The 23397-nt window shown below is 37.5% G+C and overlaps 2 protein-coding genes across 3 annotated transcripts; both read right to left on the bottom strand.

Annotated features, from left to right (window-relative positions):
* Positions 1-854: 854 nt before the first annotated feature.
* Positions 855-10841, bottom strand: stk16 (serine/threonine kinase 16). The gene is made up of 8 exons (XM_079813039.1): positions 10772-10841; positions 9340-9472; positions 8999-9218; positions 8759-8892; positions 6553-6673; positions 4497-4592; positions 4104-4225; positions 855-2890 (listed from the first exon to the last, which is right to left on the bottom strand). Exons 2-8 carry the CDS (start codon positions 9423-9425, stop codon positions 2749-2751), a joined length of 921 nt encoding a protein of 306 aa, XP_079669165.1. The 5' UTR covers positions 9426-9472; positions 10772-10841; the 3' UTR covers positions 855-2748.
* A 1017-nt stretch (positions 10842-11858) lies between these two features.
* Positions 11859-20849, bottom strand: tuba8l2 (tubulin, alpha 8 like 2). Of its 2 annotated transcripts, XM_079812254.1 has the most exons (4): positions 20387-20849; positions 15857-16079; positions 12985-13133; positions 11859-12892 (listed from the first exon to the last, which is right to left on the bottom strand). In XM_079812254.1, the coding sequence occupies exons 1-4, from the start codon at positions 20387-20389 to the stop codon at positions 11918-11920; spliced, it is 1350 nt and encodes a 449-aa protein (XP_079668380.1). In that variant the 5' UTR covers positions 20390-20849; the 3' UTR covers positions 11859-11917. The 2 variants fall into 2 exon arrangements, with proteins under 2 accessions (XP_079668380.1, XP_079668381.1); XM_079812255.1 differs by lacking the exons at positions 15857-16079; positions 20387-20849 and adding an exon at positions 14553-15258.
* Positions 20850-23397: the final 2548 nt, after the last annotated feature.

The following is a 23397-nucleotide window of genomic DNA, read 5'->3' as shown; positions in this document are numbered from 1 at the left end:
TAATGCCTGATCGGTGTATTCAGCATAGAATTATAGTGGAAAGTACCATGGTAAGTTAATGTATCAGGTGGAAATACCATCCTTGCTGAAAAAAAAAAAAAAAGCCTAGGTGAGTTGGCTGGTCAGCTAAAAGAAGTGTCCAAAACCACTCTAAAACTAAGCCTAGGAGACCAGCTAAACCAGTCATGACTAACAGCTTAGGTATTTAGGCTTTTTATTTATTTTTATTATTTTTGTTTTCAAGCAGGGATGGTTATTTCATAATGCTACGCATAGTACAAGGTTTCATTAGTTCAACATTAGTTAACATGAACTAATAATGAACTGCACTTCTAAAGCATTTATTTACCTTTAATATAAATTTCAACATTTACTAATGCATTGTTACAATCAAAAGTTGTATTTTTGTGAACTAGCATGAACAGCTGTACTAACATTAACAAATACAGTAACAAATGTATTGCTTATGGATAGTTCGTGTTCGTGTTAATAAATTAACTAATGTTAACAAATTAAACATTATTGTAAAGTGTATAACCCATTTGTATACAGTACCAGTACCACGGTATTTACATTGAAGGCTACTCCAACTAGCCTACTGTGAAGTATTACACGGTATTAGATTCTAAAACACCATGTTAATGCCATTTTTTGGGCATAGAGACGTATATGTTTACATATCACTAGATATCAAAATGAACAAGAACATAAAACGTCTATACTCACCAAACTCCCGTGTTGAGTTTGCTACTCTTGGCTTGTCAGCTTAAAGATCACAACGACACAACTTGAGCAACATCTCCCCCGTGTGGTGATACTGAAACCCTCAAGAAAACCAAACCAATTCCATCGGTCGCTGTTTAAATCACTTTATTCACCATTTATAAAATGAAAGGGAACAAATGACGTAAATGAATGGCAAGAGACATGTCTCCAGTCTTATATCCTATAAATTAACAGGCTTGCATAATGAAGTATTCCTGAACACAAACAAACCTGGACAGAATTGCACGAGTAAGTTCAAATGTCCTTTTAAAACACAACAAAATTAAAAACGAGGAGAGCCACCGCAAGGCAATCTGCAGTGAATCTGAATATAAAGGTCATTTTTCTGAAATAATCAGAAAAGAAAAAAAGAAAATATTTAGGTCCTTTTTTCACAGATAATATTCCAACTACAATATATAGTATATGGAATGCTTCGGTTAATTTAGTCCTGAATCATGAAACAGCATGTGATTCGTGACATCATGATAACATGTCCGAGTCATATGAATATATATAAAAAAAGAAAAATAAATAGTCCTAAAAACAGGCTTCATTTAGTTTTTTTAATGCAAAATCAATACCGATTTCCTTCTGTTGATATTGCAGATAAAATATGACCCGGACATTTTTCAGTGAGATTCATACACACTAGCCAAGCCTCATCAGACATAAACAAATGACTGAATGCAGAACTGATCTCTAGCTATGTGGATTTCTTGCAGAATTCAAACGCATTAAAACCTGTTTATTACATGGCTCCTTTAAATAACTCCCTAATACTGTAAGCAATGAAAGGAACTTGCTAAATTAAAACAAAATTGTATTTATGCAGTCATTTACACCACTTAAAAAGAGAAAAGTGAACACATTCTTGCAATATAATGTGAACTAATATTAAATATTCACAGGCATGACCATTTGTTATGCATCCTCTCAAAGTCTCATACAGAACAGCACTTTGACTTGCTAGTAAAAGCCGAGCGCTATAACCACCCGAGTTAAAGTTGATAACTTAATGCAAACATTTTTTGGACATATTTTCCAGACTGATTCATTAAACATGAGCAGGACTATTTTTCAATGCTACAACGTGCATAAGAACAAACGATTTAGACAGAAATCCGTTCTGGTCGTGTCTCACAAATAAAGACCAATGTCAGTTTTATCTTTGAACATTCTCTGAACATAACATAAAGTCCCTAAATCTCTGCTCATAAAAACCTTGGATGTCTTGCTTTACCAGGAGAACTGTTGTTCTAAAACAACTAATGTCAGTTACATTTTGAACAGCTAAAATATCAATAACATCGACACCCGGAAGACTTCGCCAGTGATTCCCTTAAGATTTTCTCATGGGCTTTTATAATGGGGTTTTCGATTTATGAGTAAAATAAGGTCTGTGGTAAACATAACTTGACAATACTTGGACATTTTGTTCTACAACATTAACCGCATATTGGTTTGGGTGTGTGTAATTTACGTTGTAAAGCAAATTGTCTAAATTGTTTTGACTTATTTTACTCATAAGTTGAAAACCGCCATTATAAAACCCCATAGGAAAATCTCGAGAGAACCACTGGCCAATTATTCTTCCAGTTTTTGCTGTCATCCCTGCAAAACTCTATTGTAACCCTCATAAATAATGTTTTGCTTCCAAGCTAAGAAATGTGGAAAAAGACAGAAGCTAATTACAATCAGAAAACAACCAGTTTGATGACACGTAACAGGTGCATGTGAGGTTTGCGTGGCATAAATCAGGAACATGCCCAGCTCATATTTGACCCCAAAAATCATCAAATAGATTTTCGGGTGAAATATGACAATCACCAACAAAGACTCATGTGTAACCATGGCATGCTGAGCTCACTGAGGTAAGAGAGAGCAAATGTTTGCAAGGCTTGTTTTGTCAGAAACAGAGAGTGCATAGTCCAAAAAGTCCAGAGTCCACTGGGAAACAGGCATGAAATCACAGTGGAAGCATCATACTCTGTTGGTATCTACATCTGTACCGTCTGAGCCCCGAAGGTTCTGGACCTGGTCAAGCACCCAGCCGATTCTGGGCCTTTCCTGAGGATTGGTCACCATAGTGGAGCTGAGAAGGGTTTGAAGACCTTGAGAATAACTGTCAAAGATAGAGACACGGTAGTGATTCTCTGGTTAGCTCCTAAAATATGTTTCCATTAGAAAACTTTTCGATGTTGTGCCAAATCCTAGCCTCCCATTTCATGACTATAAGTGTTCAAGAACAAGCTGTTTTCTGAAATGATGAGACTAGTATTCCACTGGTATTATGATCTGAAACAGAAACTTAGTCTTCATAATCTCTTGTCTGTGACTGCACATCATTTTAAACATATTTTCCAAAACGTCCATATTTTTTCATGTGTAAAATTTTTGTAAAGTGGGAAAATTTGTTTAAAAGACATATTTATAATCTTATTTAAAATGTAATATTCCAAATTTTTTAATGAGGGATTTAAAAAAATTTTTAAGAAAAAATACTATTATTTAAAATAGAGCATTTTATTATGTTTAAAAAAATACTATTATATTATATTATTTTAAATATAATATTCCATTTAAGTAAGTTATAATTTTTTTCATTTAAAATATATAAATGTGGGAATATTAGTTTAAAAATAATATTAAAGTTTATTTTAAAAATGTATATAATACAATATAGTTTAAATATAAAATTCTGCCTTTAAGTTTGTGTATATTTTTTAATGAGGGAAATTAGTTATAATTATATATAATTATATAAAATATAAAATTTTCCCTTTTTAACACATGTAACTGAAATGCAGATTATAATATTTAAAAATATATATATTTTAAATAAAATAATTTAATTTTATATTTTAAATATAAGATAATATAATTTAAAATATAATAATTACATTTAAGCTACGCAATTTCTTATGCATTATTTTGCTAATGTGGCAAAAACAAATATATATATATATATATATATATATATATATATATATATATATATATATATATATATATATAATATAACAATAATATTTAAAATATAAAATATTACTTAAAATTAGCTGAAAATGTAATACTATAATATTATTTAAATATTATTTAAAAAAATGATATTCCACATTTAATTTACACAGTGTAGGAAAATTTGTTTACACTTTAATATTATAATATGATTTAAAATGTAATATTACGAAAAAGAATATTACGATATATATGAAATTTGAATGACGATCATCTACAAAATATATAATCTGGCATTACAAAGAGCTGCTTCTTCCAACGAGGTCCAAAGCAGTTGAATTTTACACAATAAAAGCCCTGAACGATCTCAAGCTCACCTGCACGGCTGTGGAATGGAGACTGGATTCTGGACGGCGAGAGCCACGCTGTCACCCTTCTGAAATATCAAGTCATACGGTCCCTCCAGTATCATCATACAGTACAGCACACAGCCTAGAGACTACAGGCAGAAAAAAAAACAAATATGTCACCTACCGCAGACATAACAGACTGTCACAGACATAACATCAGGCTGATCAGAAGGGGCAGAGATGAAAGGATGAAGGACAAGGTTTACTAACATTAGACCTGTGCAGACGTAACAATGTATATACACACACACACACACACACACACACACACACAGTTCTCAAAGTCATGTTGTTTTGAGAAAGAAGAGCTGAAAAGTAAATAACCTTTACAGCCACAAAAAACATAAAAATGAGAATTACCCAAATATCTGTTCTCTCATCAATGATACAGTGACTCTCCACATTAAAGAGCTCTGGTGCTCTGTAGGAGATGGTGCACCTCTGAGCAGCCCAATCCTGAAAGGGAAAGCGTAAGCAAAAGAGGATTCACGTAATGTTTTTTTTTTCATTAGCTATGTTTCCATCCACCTATTTTTATACGCATTTAGGGATATCGCATAAAAAAAGGAAGGAAACTGCAAGATGCGCATTAAAAAACGTATGCACTCAATTGAGATGGATACATTTTTTTATCTGATAAAATCCATGCAAATAAACTACAATGCAAACACATTTACAGAATAAATCCCTTGAAGCTCAACAAAAAAATGTTAATTGCGCAATTTTAATTACCCACCCAGGTGAAAAAGACGTAATATTAAATGTACTAAAATGCATTATAGTATATTTGTGTTGTACTAAAAACATACTCAAGTACATTTTTTTATGCATTTAATAGTACATATTTTTCACCTGGGCAATTAGCCTACTTATACTACGCCCAAAAAGTATGTACTTTTTTATGAAGAAAAAGATCATACTTTAGAGTGTGTAGCAGAAGAGTAGACAAGCTTTGGACATACCATCACTGCATGGACGCTCTGTCGCATAGTTACATGCATCCTGTCACTGTAAACTGGCCTGTCAATTATTTTTTCACAGTTAACATCCTCCACATTTCATTCCATTTCCTACCGTACTGGAGAGAAAAGTAGGGCGTAGATCTGCCAGTCGTTGATCTTTAATGTGGAGAACTCTCCTCATAATTTTTGCATAATGCTGCATTTAAAAATGAATGGCCAGTCGGATCTTGAGTAAAGTTAACATTGATGTTGCAGATTAAATAATGTATTGTAAATGTAACACAGATAACATTACATTTTAATCAGATTAAATGTTGATTATTAGTCACTCACCCCTTTATCTAAACCTCCTACTTAACCTACTTAACTGTCGGTCACACACATCTTCCATCTTTGTAGTTTTTTTAACACTTCTTATTCTTGTTTGTAGTTCTGAACCTCCAATGCGCAATGGGTTGTGGGCAATATTAGTTGTTAAAGGATTACTTTCAGATTTCCTCACCCTGAAGCCACCCTAGGTGTTTATGACTTCCTTCTTTCAGACGAACAAAATCAGAGTTATATAAGTAAATATCCTGATGTTCCCAAGCTTTATGACAGTGAACGGCGCTTACGTGTTTGAAGCTCAAACAATCTATCCATCATAAACGTACTCCACACAGCTCCGGGGGGGTTAATAAAGGCCTTCTGAAGCAAAACGATGCATTTGTGAAAGGAAAATATCCATATTTAATGCGATAAAGTAAAATATCTAGCTTCTGAACTGGCACAACGTATGACGTTGGACGTAGCGCAAGCATTTTTAACTGGGAGAGGTGTTGTTACACTTTCTAAGTTGAACACGGAAGGCGGTCTGGCGGAAGCTAGATATTTTAACATGTTAAATATGGAAATTTTTCTTACACAAACGCATCGATTCGCTTCAGAAGGTAATTTTAATTTTAAAGCAAACTAATCCTTTAAGAGTGTGCACGGTTCCACACTTTGAAAATCTACCGGAAATAGAAAGACCATCTGAGGACTTTTGGCATACACTTTTCAACATCCTATGGGACACACTTATTATTCTCTCATACTATTTAGGATGGATAGGAGGCACATTGGGACACAGGGAAAGTCAATCATCAGAATGACTTGGTATAATGACCACCAGGCATCCCAATACAAGATAACATAACAATGCTTACTGTGTTTCGTCTGCTCTCTGAGACATTTATGATGACTTCCCTGATTCACTTCCCTGAAACTTCCATTTTTATTGCAGATATTTTGCGCCGATTTCCCAGGAAGTGACAATTTTGTTCTCTTGAACACATAGTATGGCAAAGCTGATTTATTCGCAAATGTTTTATGCGATACTCCAATTTTGCGCAGAAGTTCAATTCGCAACTTCGGATTGAAACACAGATACTGATACTTCTCGATAAAGCGCTGCTTGATATTTCTGCTCTAACCTGGATGGTCATGGCCTCACGTGACCCCCGAACTTCAATCCTGGCCTTGTTCATGGAGCCCAAGTCCATTAAAAAAGGCTGATCGTTCTCATCCAGTAAAACGTTGGTGGGTTTCAAATCTCTGTTTTCAGAAATAAAGCACATGTTAGAGAAATAATAAGAACAGGAAAACAGCCAAATATTACAGACTGAAAACAGGATATTCCTCAAGAGGTGTCTTTGTCAGCGGTTAAGCATCAAGTCAGCTTTTGTTGTCTTAGATTTATTATAATATCTCTTTTAGTGTACCTATTATTGAAACTCTGCCTAGGATTCATATAAGTGGGACTTTCATTTATCTTCATCTATTTTTATTTGACTTCAGGTCTTCAGTCTATGTTGGATGATGGATAATCTTCTCTCAGCCAGGATATTGTGTTTCAAGCTGATTTTACAGTGGGGTTATTGAGTCTAAAACTGATTCATCAGTAATACTACACAACAAAAATTCATCATAGTAAACCAAATATATAATTTCAGCAATAAAATCAGACTGTATCAGCAGCATTGTTCTCGTTAACTAAAATATTACTTTTTGAAATAAAGATGAAATAAAATTAAAATATAAATATTAGATTAAAAAACGTGTTTCCTTGGCAACTAACTGAAATAAAACTAACAATACTAAAATGACTGAAGCTGAAAATATAATAAAAAATAAAGCTTAACAGAAATATTGAATAAAATAAAATAAAAATAGATGGAGCATTAAAAGAGAAAGATTCGTTATATACTGTGAATAATTTGTTTTAGTGAGAAATTTGACACTGACAGTGGCTTATGTGAATGCACAGCAGGGTAAGTGAAATTACAAAAAAAATCTAATAATTATAAATCAAGCAGCTTATCCATAAGTCTTGTGGAATAAACACAAGACATTAGCCTGACCACTTTGCAATGATAACATTCTCCTGCTTATATTTTATATATATGTTATATATTCTCCACCACTGCTTGATCCACAGCAATCTGATGGGGTATTTTGCACTTTAAAATCGTTTTCCCAATAAGAAGTCACACAAGTTACACTGAATTATTTCACGTAAGTTAGTCACAAGCGCTAAAACGCAGTAGGATTTTTCGATGCGGTAGCATGGATCGATAGATATAGCTATAATTTTGCACCACAGTAGGAAAATCTGACAAGGTAGGACAAATCGACAGAACACCGTCATTTCTCCCCTGGGGTTTTAGGTTTTAGGTCAAACTTTTAGGATACCGGGTATCAGATTTGCACAATCTTGACAGCTTGACAGACCGTACGCACCTAGTTACGGTTGCTAAGCCACGATTGGCCTGTGGCAGTTTTTGGGCGTGGCTTAGTGAAGGGTCAATTACAGTAACTAGTAACTACTATAGAGACAGAGCGACACGCGTCATAATTTGAAGACCACGCCCACCGGGGGGGGGAACAATCGAACGCTCTCCATTGACTTTGCATTGCGTGAAGCGGCCTCATTGTCATTTCGGACTTATAACAAAAAACAGAACAATATCTAAAAGCGGATATGTGACAAAATGTACAGCAAACAAGCTAAACAAAACCCACAACCAAAAACCCAGAAGTTTTTATAAGCTGTTGACCCAAAAAACGAGCGTTTAAGAACAAAAAAGTGGATACAGGCCATAGAGACACGTTATATTACACTGAGAACTACACCCACTGGAGGGAGACGTAATCAGAGACAGGAAATATAATATCGAAAACTGACATTTGGATATTTGACTTAACAGTGACAAAATGTTTACTGCACACATACGCATACTGAGTGTCAGGATCCCAAAATTGACCCATTCTTCCTGCTGAAGCGTCACGTTTTACTGCCTTTATCCACTTTAGTCTCCTTAAACTCTCGTTTTTTTTGGGTCGACAGCTTATAAAAACGTATTTATGTGTTTTTTAGCTTGTTTGCTGTACACTTTGTCACATTGTTCTGTTTTTTGTTATAAGTCCGAAATGACAAGAATGCAGCCTCACGCAATGCAAAGTCAATAGAGAGCGTTGGATTGTTTCCCCCCCCGGTGTGGGCGTGGCCTAAATACGCTCTGTCTCTATGAAGTAACAAGCTATTTTTACAGGTTCCGTCTTCAATGCAGAACCAAGGCAAAACTAAACACACAATTTAACACATTTGCGTTCAGGATGAATGAACTGTACACCCAGTACCTGTGTGCATAGCCTTTGTCATGAATTGCTTTGAGGCCTTCACAGATGCCATGCAGAATGTGCAAGATGTGACTCTCAGGCATAGAGCTCCCCTTATCCCGCAGCTTCTCAAGAACGGACCACAGACTTCCCTTCTGCACAGGAACAATTCAGGGAGTGAAACACTGCACATGTCAGATCTCACTGGACTCTTGGTCTTTTTAGAGGCCTGGAATGGAGAGAAGAGCACAGTCCACTTACACTGATGTACGGGAGCAACAGCCAGGCCTCGCACTTTCCGGCACGCTCCGTGAAGGTGTGTGAGGTCAGGCTGAGGATGTTGGGGTGGCTGAAGAGGCGGTGCATCTCCACCTCGGTCTGAGCCTCCTTGCGGGCCTCGCGGTCATGGCAAAGGATCCGCTTTAGAGCGTAGAAGCGTCCATCTTGTGCACCCTCCACCAGGTCAACATAGCTGAAACCTCTAGAAGGAGCGGAGAATTTTCTTGGATGAAAACATATTTGGGAGACATCTTTGGGCTCACACAAATCCAGCACGTTTTCAAGTATTTTAAGAATTGAATTGTCTAGTTGAGGAGTCTTACCCTTCTTCTAGTTTCTGGACGAAGTAGTATCTCTTGTTGTCAATTGTGATGACACTGCGCGAGCAGATACACAGAGTTTGTCCCATTTTCTCTGGAGCATTGCTTAAGACCAACCATAGATGAAGGAGAGCCACTGAAAGTGATCATGACTTGATTACTTACATTCATATTCTTGCAGAATGTATATTATTTCATATTCATTTGTTCTGTTCTTTATTCTATTCCATATTCGGACTAACATTGAAGGCTATACCACAAAGGTGGTAGTACCAAATATTCAATATAGAGTGCATTTATTCGCAGTAAGATTGAGTATGTTGTGCAGAATTGTTGTTTTGATCCACTGCAAATCAACAGATAAAATTGATAAAATCTGTGGTAAAGTCAGCATATTTTATAATAAATACTGTATTGTTTATATTTATATACAACTGTATGACCCTATGAAAATGTGTCTGGAGAAATTTATTTTACGGTGTCCTTGTTACACGTGTTACATGTAGTTAGTAATAACTATAAATGATGCATAATTACATGCAACTAACCCTAAACAAAACCCTCATCCTAACCCTGTAGTTCATTAATATTGCCCAGTACTTAAATGTATAATTACACTGTAACACTGACACCTTAAATTAAAGGGTTACACTTTATTTTAAGGCGTCTGTTACAGTGTAACTATATATTTAAGTACTGGCTAATATTAGTTAACTACATGTACTTACTATAGGGTTAGGGACTGGTTTAGGGTTAGTTGCGTGTAATTATGCATAATTTACTTTTATTAGTAACTATATGTGACTAGAGAAGACACTGTAAAATAAAGTGTAACCTACATTTTCAATAACCACACATCTGTAACTAGGGTTATTTAAGCACATCCTCTTTTCTTGATTTCTATAAAGCGACATGAAAAAGACACCCTATATATATATATATATATATATATATATATATATATATATATATATATATATATATATATATATATATATATATATATAAAATGTAAGACAATTTAGACCAACTGATCAAAAGTCAATTGAATACTGCCTGTTCACATAAGCCACTTCCAGTGTCCAATTCTCCACTAAAATAAATGATTCATGGTGTAGAACGGAGCTTTCTGATTGGCTCTTTACATTTTTCCTTTATGGCGTCCTGTTGCGTTGGAAAATGTGATAGATGCGACTTGATAGAGTAGCTGGGGAAAACGCGTTGAATTTAATGTGAATTCGTCAAGTTAATTCATGACATCAAGTCTTGAATTCGCGTCCGCGGTAAACGTGGCATGACTCTTCAAGGTTTGACCGAGTGAGACCCGCGATATTCAGAGTTAGACTAGGGTCTTATCTAGTTAACTTACTTGACGCAGATATCTAGCCACCCAGTATATGAATAACTGAAGAATTAAAGCAAGACTCTTTTTTACCTTTAAGAGACGCTCTCCTTGTCCTCCTCCGCTGATTTCTTCGGTTTTCTTCCGTGTACAAAGAAAACGTAACTGTGACGTACAGTCACGGCTGCCGGGTTAACCCATTCAATGCTGGCACATATTGTAGTCATGTGAAAAGGTTATGGTATGATGTGACCAAAAGGTACTCTTTAATTTTCATTTTGAAAATGTAATTTTTGGATATTTAAAGTATGATAGTGTGAATAAGGAAGCTTTTGTAATTAATCTGTTAATGTTATTTGTCAAATTTCACATTCATAAATTTAAGTTTTCTAACAAAAAGAATACGTTTTTTCTTACCCATGTCCTTTTTAATTTATATACATGTTCTTTGCTCATTCCAGTAGACAGGTTTGTCGTGATTTACAGCCCAATACCCCATTTAAATTGGGGTATTAAAGATATTAAATATAATGATTAAGATTATAAATCAAATTATTCAAATATGACATTTTATTATATAGTTGTATATAAATTATATATATTTATGTCTATAAAAAGTGACTAAGAAGTCTAAGAATAAAAGCATTTATCTCATTATAATTTTCAATTATTAGTATTTTCCTTATTAATGCTCTTACCGTACATACACATTTTATATGTTTTACATTTCAATACAGTATACACCATTTTAATTGTGTAATAAATTAGCATAAAAGCTTATTAAATAGTGATGATAATATTCAATATTAATACAAATATATATATTTTCTCCATCATTCATATGATTAATTGCAGTTATATTGTTTATTATCAGGGGTTTTTTTTTTTTTTAAACCAAAGGTCATATATAAAGTAATGTAGTACAATAATGATCTGTTAAACTTATAAAAGTTTTATATTACACTCACACTATTAAATAGGTTATATGATTATAGAAGATCATCGATATAGCTCACATAATATATATATATATATTCACAATAATGATGTGTGTTAATGTCGTCACAGTTAAGTTATTGGCCTATAAAGCAGTCTCAATCAAAAATCTATCACTATATTGGAAGGAATTGCTTGTACTTGACAATGTCACCAAATGATTAAAATAACCACCACAACAACATAAGTTAAGCTAGATTTTATTAGATTTTTCTGGTAGAAAAATAACAACACATTTCCATTTTAGAACTCTTCACCCTCCTCATCTTCCTCGAATGAATCAAGGCCCACTTCTTCGTAGTCCTTCTCCAGAGCTGCCATGTCTTCTCTGGCCTCAGAAAACTCTCCCTCTTCCATTCCCTCACCCACATACCAGTGCACAAATGCTCTCTTGGCATACATCAGGTCGAATTTGTGGTCAAGGCGAGCCCAGGCTTCAGCAATAGCAGTTGTGTTGCTAAGCATACACACTGCCCTTTGCACTTTGGCTAAATCTCCACCAGGAACCACAGTTGGGGGCTGGTAGTTGATGCCCACCTTGAAGCCAGTGGGACACCAGTCCACAAACTGGATGCTTCGCTTGGTCTTGATGGCGGCGATGGCCACGTTGACGTCTTTTGGAACCACGTCTCCCCTGTACAGCAAGCAGCAGGCCATGTATTTTCCATGGCGTGGATCGCACTTCACCATCTGGTTGCAGGGCTCGAAACACGAGTTGGTGATCTCGGCCACAGAGAGCTGCTCGTGGTAGGCCTTCTCTGCGGAGATGACCGGAGCATATGTGGCGAGCGGGAAGTGGATACGAGGGTAGGGAACCAAGTTGGTCTGGAACTCCGTTAGGTCGACGTTCAAGGCGCCGTCGAAGCGGAGCGAGGCGGTGATGGAGGAAACAATCTGACTGATGAGCCGGTTGAGGTTTGTGTAGGACGGGCGCTCGATATCCAGGTTCCTCCTGCAGATATCGTAGATGGCCTCGTTGTCCACCATGAAGGCACAGTCGGAGTGCTCGAGGGTGGTATGGGTGGTCAGGATGGAGTTGTATGGCTCCACCACAGCCGTAGACACCTGGGGAGCTGGGTAAATGGCAAACTCTAACTTGGACTTCTTTCCGAAGTCAACTGAGAGACGCTCCATCAGAAGGGAGGTGAAACCTGAGCCTGTGCCTCCACCAAAACTGTGGAAAACCAGGAACCCTTGCAGCCCTGTGCACTGGTCGGCCTGTGTGGAAGAGGGGACAGAACTTGCATTTTAGTTTCTGTTATTTTGATCTCATTTGGAAGCAAATGCAACACAATTTTTGTTCACATTACCAGTTTGCGAATGCGGTCCAGCACCGAGTCGATGATCTCCTTGCCGATGGTGTAGTGACCACGGGCATAGTTATTCGCTGCATCCTCTTTGCCTGAGATGAGCTGCTCGGGATGAAACAGCTGGCGATAGGTGCCTGTGCGGACCTCATCTGGAAGAATAACATAACCGAACCGTACAAAGTTAGTGCAAAAGTCACCAAATCCTGAACAGGGTTATTACCTACAAATATTAATCAATACTATAATTGTCAGAGATGTTCAGTTTGAGTTTGTTTTCTGTCTTTGCTCTCTCCCTGCCTGGCATTGATTAGTTATTCTGCTCAGCTTTTGTCTATTTAGTTCCCTTTGTTGTTCCCTGAATATAAAGTTCCTTTGATTAATTTGTGAGTTGTCAATGTATACGTGTTGTGCTATGTCCCTGCCTTCATCTGTGCCGGCCTTACGGATTATCTAGTTAAGACTTGATTTGTGATTCAACTTCTTAGTCATGTGATTATATTAGTGATGGGAGAAACGAAGCTTTGAATCAATCGCTTCGCAAAATGATTCACGGTTTCGAAGCGTTCGAAACACCACATGCTTGTGACCCCTGCTGGTCAGAACAGAGGAAATGCAACAAAAACCCAGGCCAAACATGCATAAACATTTTACAAACACGTTGCAAAAGGTAATGGTTCGTTGCTGGGGGGAGCGATCTCAGTGAATCTGTATGATTCATGTGTTCACAGTGATCATCGCCCCCTAGTGGTGAACCATTGAATTTTTGAAACGTTTCGAAACGGTTATGATGTAACGAAGCTATAGTTTACTGAAATCACGTGACTTTGGCAGTTTTGATACACGCTCCAAACCACTGATTAGAAACAAAAAGATTCGTAAAGGTTTCGAAGCTTCATGAAGCAGCGTTTCGAAGTCGCCCATCACTAGTTTATATACACAACCTGAACGTGACAGAAGCCCAAACCAAGAAAAGATTTTGCTGTGGTGTTTTTTGTGAGCTGTTTTTTCCCCCATGGATCTGCCCGCTGTAAGACTGTTATGTCTGGAGCAGATGGACCGTTCGCTGGAGGATTATACCCAGGACTTTTTAGATCTGGCATGCCTTGCGCACTATTTGGATGACTCAGTCAGTGTTTTCTTCCACACTAGCCTGAGTGAGCAGACGAAGGCACGCCTGCCAGCGAACGGTCCCCATGAGGACTTCGGCGCCTATGTGGAGTGGGTGCTGGTGAACAATGGATCGGAGTTCACCATCGGCCCTGAGGAGGACACCAACAGCCCCACTCCCGACTCAAGAGTCCAGTCTGAGCCCACCCTGTGAGATGGACACAACACCTGAGCCCACCGCAGACAGAGAGTCAGCGCAAGGAGCGACTGAGCCCGAGTACATGTCTGACCAGGTGTGTGAGCCGGCTACATCTTGTACCACCGTGGGGATTATAGTGGAGTTTGAGGGATTCAATCGCCCACTCCCACCACCGAGGGCGAGTCACGGGTTTCTGGACAATGGGTTTGGGAAGAGGATGATTCCATGCCCCCACTGATACCACCCGACTTTGAATGCCTACCTTCATCTGCGCTGGTCCCACCCGGCCTCCCTCTCCCGCCTTCTCTTCTGGAATCACCTAATTCCTCTGACCAGGCTCCACTGCCTCTCGGCAGCCCCTCTGCTGAAGCTTTCGGGGGCTCTCCGTCTGCACCTAGGGCTCTACCACCATCAGCAGTGCCCATGGCCACGTCAAGGAAATCTCCGCCATGGCTCCTCCCCCCTTTGTGGGTTTCCATTCTGGCTGGACGATGGTGTGCCACCTGGCTCCTCCTGCACCACCCTGGTGTCTCCAGTCATCACCTCTCCTGGGTTCCTGTCCTCAATGGGACTGTTGGCGCGAGGTTGCGCCTTTCCGGGAGGGGGCGTACTGTCACAGTTATGTTCAGTTTGAGTTTGTTTTCTGTCTTTGCTTTCTCCCTCCCTGTCAGTTTCGTTATTGGATTCTATGGTTAGTCATTTGATTAGTTACTGTATTCTGTTCAGCTGTTGTCTAATTAGTTCCCTTTGTTGTTCCCTGTATATAAGTTCTGTGTTCGCCTTATGGATTATCTAGTAAAGACTTGACTTTGTGATTCATCTTCTTCGTCATGTGTTTATATACACACACAACAGAACGTGACAATAATAGCATATAAATAATACTAAAATAACACTGATCTTGACCCCTATGCTCTAAAAAAAACCTTTAACATTTATTATCAGTCATGCATACGTGATTTGCTCATGTACGGCTATATTATAATAATAATAATCATTTTAGATTTAATTAAATAATTTAGAATATATTTTGAACATTATTTATTAATAATAGTTAAATTTAATTTAAATTATTGAACAAAATACTTTTTAATAATTGTATCTAGATATTTACAATATCACAGACTGTTCTGCTCAGTTATTAGTTTGCAAAATGATTCAAACTTAAACTAACATTAAAACGAACATTTTAAATATATTTTTCATTTAAAAAATATTAATACTATAACAGTATACTAATTATATTAAAACAACAAGGATCCCCTATGATGGCGTTTAATATGCAATCAGTTTGCAAAATAATTGTTTATTGTGATAATAAATGTAATTATTGATTGAAAACTGGTGTCTTTTGTCCAGTTGCTTATAAATGCAATGTTTTTCACTGCCCAATGAAGACTGAATTGGTTGAAATATTGCATTATAGCAGTGTGCCATCCCTTTTTCTTTCTATTATTAATGCAAAGTGCTGCTTGGCACTACAATGATTTTACTCCGTGTTAAGCTAAACATGGCAAATGCATGACCTCTCATGGCTCGTTGCCTTAAATGTAACACCATATTTACCAATGACCGTTGGCTCAAGGTCTACAAAGATGGCACGTGGTACGTATTTGCCAGATCCAGTATCACTGAAGAAGGTGGTGAACGAGTCATCATGGCAACCCACTGGTTTGTGGCTGGGCATCTGGCCGTCAGGCTGGATACCATGTTCCAGACAGTACAGCTCCCAGCAGGTGTTGCCCATCTGGACACCAGCCTGGCCAACGTGGACAGAGATACACTCACGCTGTGGAGAGGAAACAGATTATTAGTAACCGAGTAATGCTGCACATGGCATTGCAAATAGAACATATTAGGTGACAGTCTGGAGGGTTCCTCCAAAACTCAATTAACAACCTTCATGGGACATTTGGCGGTCAATAGGAAATCAATAATAATTTCCAAACCCAATATGAACATCAGTCTATTTACTTAATATACATTGTCTTTTCTGGCCAATGTCGATGCAATAAAGACAATATATTGGTTGCATTGCACAAACCATAGTTTTAAAAAAACACGTTGCTGGATTTCAGACTTTTGTTTTGCCCACCAGGGGGCAGAAGCAATCAAAAAAGGCTATAGTGGGAGGTAGGTTTATTACACAATGTCAGTCACAGATGACTGACATCTGCAGCTGACACGACAGAACAAAAGTACAGGCCGGATCACTCAAAGCCCCCCAAACATGTTTGTCGTCAGGGTTTGAGCTTATCTAGATGACAACCCTGAGATAACAGTCTCCAAGCCAGCCTTGAATTCACATTATGGCATGTTAAACACCTCTGTTTGTTTGGAAAGGGAGTTTCCTGAAGGACCCGACCTGGGAACCGTTTATGATGTGACACTTGCCACATATGGCTAATGGCAGACAGGTCCACTAACCCTCATAGCCGTTATTTTCTCTTCGCACATACACACAAAAAACCTTCCACAAACATTTCCTCTCTCCTCTCACACACCCTAGCAAGTCTGAAGAAGCATGAAAAGGCTTGAGGCGTCGACATCAGCCCTAACAGGTTTATATCAGACAACAGAGCAAGCTGCGCCCTAACGTGGAATTTATAGTATGTTTCCTATAAATGAAAATGGAAAGTTGTGTTCTGTGGCCATTTATTACAATACATTTGTGAGTACATTTTTTATAAATTTAAATTGTATTAAATGAAAAGTGGCAGTAAATACATTTGCTACAAAATATTTCTATTTAAAACAAATACTTTTATTTTAAACTTTCAATTCACCAAGAAATCTTGTAAAAAAAAAAAAAATAAATAAAAAAAAAATAACCAGTTTCCACAAAAATATGACAACAAATTGGCATATTAAAATAATTTCTAAAGGATCAGGAGATACTGAAGACTGGAGTAATAAAGCTGAAAATTCAGCTTAATAATAATAACATCTTAAACTTACAAAGTACCAGGCAAGCACCAAAAAAAAATAAAAAAGGTATTGCCATGGTAAACTGTTCAAAATATATTGCAACTGGCCAATCAGAATAAAGCTTTTGTAGCTCAACTGGTAGAACATCAAGGTCATACACTGTATAAATAAATAAAATTCAACATATTTTTACATTGCTTTAACTCTTTTTTTACCTTTAATATTTGAACCTTTTTAAAAGTTCTAAAAGATTCAACTAATTTTAAGTCAGTTTAACGTGATTTAAGTTGATTGTACTTTTTCTTTGGTTGGATTTCCAGGCAACATATGGATAAAATGCACATTGTTTGGATAAAAGTGTCTGCCAAAGGCATAAATGTAGGCATAAAGGTGACATTAAGCATTTACATATTTAAATAAGAGTCACACGGTGGCAACAAAAAGTGCTCTGTAATGATTCAGCACCTAAATCTGTGCCTGCGCTCCAGAGAGATGGCCTACATCAGCCTGAGGAGAAATATCCAGACTGTACTCCTCTATCGACATGACTCTTCCTCTGAATTCATTCTCCTGCGGTTGGGCCACTATTTTTACCCCGCTGTCCCTTTCTGCCTATTGGTGAGTCATTGGGGAGGGGCATGGTGCATTACACAGGCACATGGGACTGCCTAGTTTGGGCATGGCAGCCAGGTTAAAGTTATTTATGGGTTGGTACAGGTCATCTTTCTCCACTAGCTCTTTTCCCCCCACCACCAACCCATGAACCCCACAACGAGTTGATACAAGTTATCCTCCATTATTTATTTTTTTCACTTCTGCAAATTCTGTTGCTTCATAATTTGTTTATTCTCTAAGTATATATATACACACCTGGAAATTGTAATGTATGGCCACAGAAAACCAGATTTCTTTTAGCCTCTTTCAAAAAATAGTTCCAATGGAAATATACCATAAATGTGTTTGGGAAACCAGTTTATTTTCTCTTTCACCATTGGAAATTGATTGTATTGACCATGACAGAGCCGAATCTTAATTTGAGTTTGCTAAACAACGCCCTAATACACTGTACACGTATAACAATAGCCGACATGGCCAAGGTGTGGTCAGCAGGGAAAAAAATAATTTTGATTAAAGTTTGCATAGAAAAGTTTCTTTAGAATAATGCGCACGATTCATCAGCCCATCAAAACTGACCCTGTTTAGTTTTAGTATTTACTTCCTAAACACTGTCAATTTCATGTTGACTTTATGAAGGAAATAATTATCCAAAAATATATTTAATATGCACAAATTCACCGATTCATTGAAGTGAATTTGATATTTGTCTTCACCTTCAACCTTATTCTGTGTAATGATTGCCAAAGAAGCAAATAGGTATGGTTACAAAGTGTAAGGTGAGATATAACAGAGACTAAAGTTTGTTAATTGTTAACTTTACTGGGCGGCAACCGACCTCATCTCATGATTTGTTAAAGAAAATAAATGCTTTTTCAGAGCTATTAGAAATAAATGAGCGGTTTCCATGTTTAAAGAGAGCTTACAAAATATTAAGGATTCAGATGACGACAATCACTGAGAAATATTGTGAAATGTTAAAGTTTAGCTGGCATCCAATAGACAAACACAATGTCCTTAGGAGTGTGACTGGGACCTTTAGAAAGTGAGAACCATTTGTCCTTGGAATTCAGCATAAACAAACCCCTACACATGTGCCTCTAATATATTTTCCATGTAAAAACAGGCTTGGAGACTTTACAACACTTCTTTAGTTGGAAACAGGGGCACTACAATCCATGTCGCAATGTACGTGGGTTTATTTGAGAATTGGCACACAATATTTCACCCCATTAACCAAAGCTTGAGATTCTAGAAGATTCACAAACTACTGAATGACGCCCTCTTATTACCAGTCCCATTATTACTCAGTATTTTTTTCTGAGTAAGATGCATCTTTCTCTTATTATGACACATACTTTCAACCAGCATGAACGTCTTTGTGTCTTTTTCTGGATTATGGGACATACTGAAACAGGGAGTCATAACAGCATTTAGTAAAATCACAACACACCCACATAAATGCCTAAGGCATAAAGCGCTCAGTAGTTTCCATACTGGAAGTGGTTGTAAAGAATGGTTAAATCTAGCTATAAAAAAAAATATGGCATATAAATTAGTCAAATTAACCATTAAGCCTCAATTTCAGTTAAAATGGACACAACGGGGCTAGTTGTCACATGAGAAAATACTCCCAATAACTATATTGAGTCAAAATGCCATTTGAATAAATACTTATTCCCTCTAGCAGTTTGTATGATGTATAAATCTTTATTCATAGTCATTTCAAAAGTTACACACCTTATTTAGACACCACTGCATTTATGAGTCATACAGTGCATTAGACTTCTTTTAAATTTTCAGTTATTTGATGTTAATGTATTCAAAATACTCGGTTAATAAATCAAACACTGGCATATCATTAGCTCGCTATGTTTCATCCACCTGCGCAGTTGGGCTATCATTCAAAAAAAAAAACGCGGGACGGAAACGCCCAGATCCGCATTCATTTTTAAAAAATGCGCATTTAAAAAAAACTTTTGCCTTCAATTGAGTCGGATAAATTTTTAATCGTTTAAGAAAACGCGCGAAAACTGTTTTGATTGAATAAATGCCTCTATACGCATCAAAAAAAGTCACGTGACGGTGCAATGAGAAGGCATAACTGGACCAACCAACGGTCCGACCTCACCGCACAGAATCTGAAATGTTGATTTTGTCGTTTTGAAATGCCCAAGCAAAGTCTGTCGTCAAAGTGATTCGGTATAATTATCTCTCATAACTGCGTTACACGACTGCGTTCCCAAACAGCAACATCCGCATCAGAAAGCCTATATAACATGGCCGCGGTTAGTCTGCGCGCTCTATATTATATAGGCCTTTATTATATACAGTGGCTTATCCAACTGCGTCAGCTTCCATTTCTCCAAGTGATATTTATCGCCAGATTATCAGGAAGTGACTATTTTGTTCTCTTCGACTGTCTGGATGGAAACAGTGCTTTATTCGCACGTGTTAAATGCTATTTTCAAATTTTGCGCATAAGTTAAAAGCACGAATAGGCAAATAAACGTTCACAGTAGACGTGACTATTAAATATAAGGTTCTACTCACCATGTTGATTTAGATTTGGGTGATTTTTCGCCGGGAATATCTTTTGTAGAACACTTATCCTCTCACTGCGTACCTGCAATGTGGTATGAGTGAGACAGTCTCTCTGGCGCAATGACAGCAGTTTGATTTTATACTACGGCAACTCAGAGGAGGGGCGACCTGACACTCCTGTCAAACTGTCTGTGATGCAATATATTTAGACACAAAAAGAAGGAAAACCATGCAAAACAACAACACTATTTCATGAAAAATTCAGGGGGAAATAAATCAGGTCGATGTGCTGTATTGTGTTATTTTATTTTCAAAAATATCACTTACTGAATAAACCTAACAAACATCAAGGTACACGCATGGTAATGTTTTAAGAAAGATAAACACATGAGCTATTTGTTGAACGCTTTAATGCTGAACGCAGAACATTATCAACCGGCACAGTAGCCTACGCAGCACGTTTATTTTCTCCTACGACACTTCCTGCACTCCACGCATTAACCCCGTAAATGCTGGTGCAACGTGGAGTCAAATTCATGCCACATGTATGTGCAATGTGTTGCCAAAGGAAATAAAGTTATGCGAAAGAAAAATAAGGTATTGAGCAAAAAAAATATTGAGAGAGAGAAAAAATAAACAATTGCAAAAGAAAAAGAAAGTATTGAGAGAGAAAAATATAGAATGGCAGCAGCTATTTGCAATATTTTCTACTTACACTAAGTGAAAATAGCAGCGTTTCTTAGCGATCTGCTATTTACACTAGTTAGAGTACATTTATACTTATAAATAATGGCAGATACTATTTGCACCTCTGTGTTGTTGTACATTAAACAGTATGCAATAATAACAGGGTTTAAATTATTATATATATATATTTATTTAAATTATTAAATTAATGCCGCCTTATTGAGACAATAAAGCCCTCCCTTAAAGGGATAGTTCACCCAAAAATGAAAATTCTGTCATCATTTACTCATCCTCAAGTTGTTGAGTTTCTTTGTTCTGCTGAACACAAAAGATGATATTTAGAAGAATGTTTGTAACCAAGCAGATAGAGCAACCATTGACTACCACAGTAGGGAAAAAAAAAACATAGCTGGGTTACAAACATTCTTCAAAATATCTTCTTTTCTGTTCAGCAGAACAAAGAAACTCAACAACTTGAGGGTGAGTAAATGATGACAGAATTTTCATTCTTGGGTGAACTATCCCTTTAACCTTCCCGATAAACACGTTTTCGAATATTTTTATTGAAAATGAATGCCTTTTCGATCCGATATCTACGGTGGCCCAGTAGTGCACAACACAACGAAATTGAAAAAGCATACATAAGTTCACAACACAACGAAAAAGCCACAACACAACGGAAATGCTCCGGACCACTAGGGGGCTCTCTGAGTGCGGTAAAGTTAGTTTTCCTTGCCATTGTTCTATAGATTCGCCAGTCTTACAAATATATAAACACTACGATCAGTTTTAAGTGTGCATTTGTAATGCACAACACAGTTGTACAGTAATGCACAACACAACTTTGGAATTTGAACATAAAAAAGTAATTTTAATTAATACAAATTGTTTGTGTATGTTAATGGTAATGCAATGGAGAGAGATAGTTTGTGAATGAGATGTTTATGCGCACTTCTAATGCTTTGTTTGTTCAGCTCTTACGATGATTTTTTGGAGTGAAAAAGTACATAATAAACTTGATAAACCATCAGTAAAGTTTGGCCATCATTTGGACGGGGTATACGCTACATTCTGTGTCCAAAAACATCTTGGGATAAGGTTTTCACACTGACAGCTGTCATTGTAAGATATAGCAACTCGGTTTGTTTGTCCGAGTTAGCAACAGTAACTAAGGGGGGCGGGGCTTACCGATAGGTCAATTGCACACTTAAAACTGATCATAGTGTGGCTGGCGAATCTATAGAACGATGGCAAGGAAAACCAACTTTACCGCACTCCGAGAGCCCCCTAGTGGTCGGGAGCATTTCCGTTGTGTAGTGGCTTTTCCGTTGTGTTGTGGCTTATTCGTTGTGTTGTGGCCTTTCCGTTGTGGCTTGTTTCCGTTGTGTTATGGCCTTTCCGTTGTGTTTTGTTTCCGTTGTGTTGTGGCTTTTTCATTGTGTTGTGGCTTGTTTCCGTTGTGTTATGGCCTTCCCGTTGTGTTGTGGCTTGTTTCCGTTGTGTTGCGGCTTTTTCGTTGTGTTGTGGCTTGTTTCCGTTGTGTTGTGGCTTTTTCGTTGTGTTGTGGCTTGTTTCCGTTGTGTTGTGGCTTTTTCGTTGTGTTGTGGCTTGATTCCGTTGTGTTATGGCCTTTCCGTTGTGTTTTGTTTCCGTTGTGTTGTGGCTTTTTCGTTGTGTTGTGGCTTGTTTCCGTTGTGTTATGGCCTTTCCGTTGTGTTTTGTTTCCGTTGTGTTGTGGCTTTTTCGTTGTGTTGTGGCTTTTTCGTTGTGTTGTGGCTTGTTTCCGTTGTGTTATGGCCTTCCCGTTGTGTTGTGGCTTGTTTCCGTTGTGTTATGGCCTTCCCGTTGTGTTGTGGCTTGTTTCCGTTGTGTTGCGGCTTTTTCGTTGTGTTGTGGCTTGTTTCCCATGTGTTGTGGCTTTTTCGTTGTGTTGTGGCTTGTTTCCGTTGTGTTGTGGCTTTTTCGTTGGGTTGTGGCTTGATTCCGTTGTGTTATGGCCTTTCCGTTGTGTTTTGTTTCCGTTGTGTTGTGGCTTATTCGTTGTGTTGTGGCCTTTCCGTTGTGGCTTGTTTCCGTTGTGTTATGGCCTTCCCGTTGTGTTGTGGCTTGTTTCCGTTGTGTTGCGGCTTTTTCGTTGTGTTGTGGCTTGTTTCTGTTGTGTTGTGGCTTTTTCGTTGTGTTGTGGCTTGTTTCCGTTGTGTTGTGGCTTTTTCGTTGTGTTGTGGCTTGATTCCGTTGTGTTATGGCTTTTTCGTAGTGTTGTGGCTTGTTTCTGTTGTGTTGTGGCATGATTCCGTTGTGTTGTGGCTTGATTCCGTTGTGTTGTGGCCTTT

The sequence above is a fragment of the Gobio gobio genome (genome assembly GCF_949357685.1).
Source record: "Gobio gobio genome assembly, chromosome: 3".
In the NCBI taxonomy this organism is placed as follows: Eukaryota; Metazoa; Chordata; class Actinopteri; order Cypriniformes; family Gobionidae; genus Gobio; species Gobio gobio.
The sequence above is the reverse complement of the archived record's forward strand: the minus strand, read 5'-3'. Positions and strand labels throughout refer to the sequence as shown.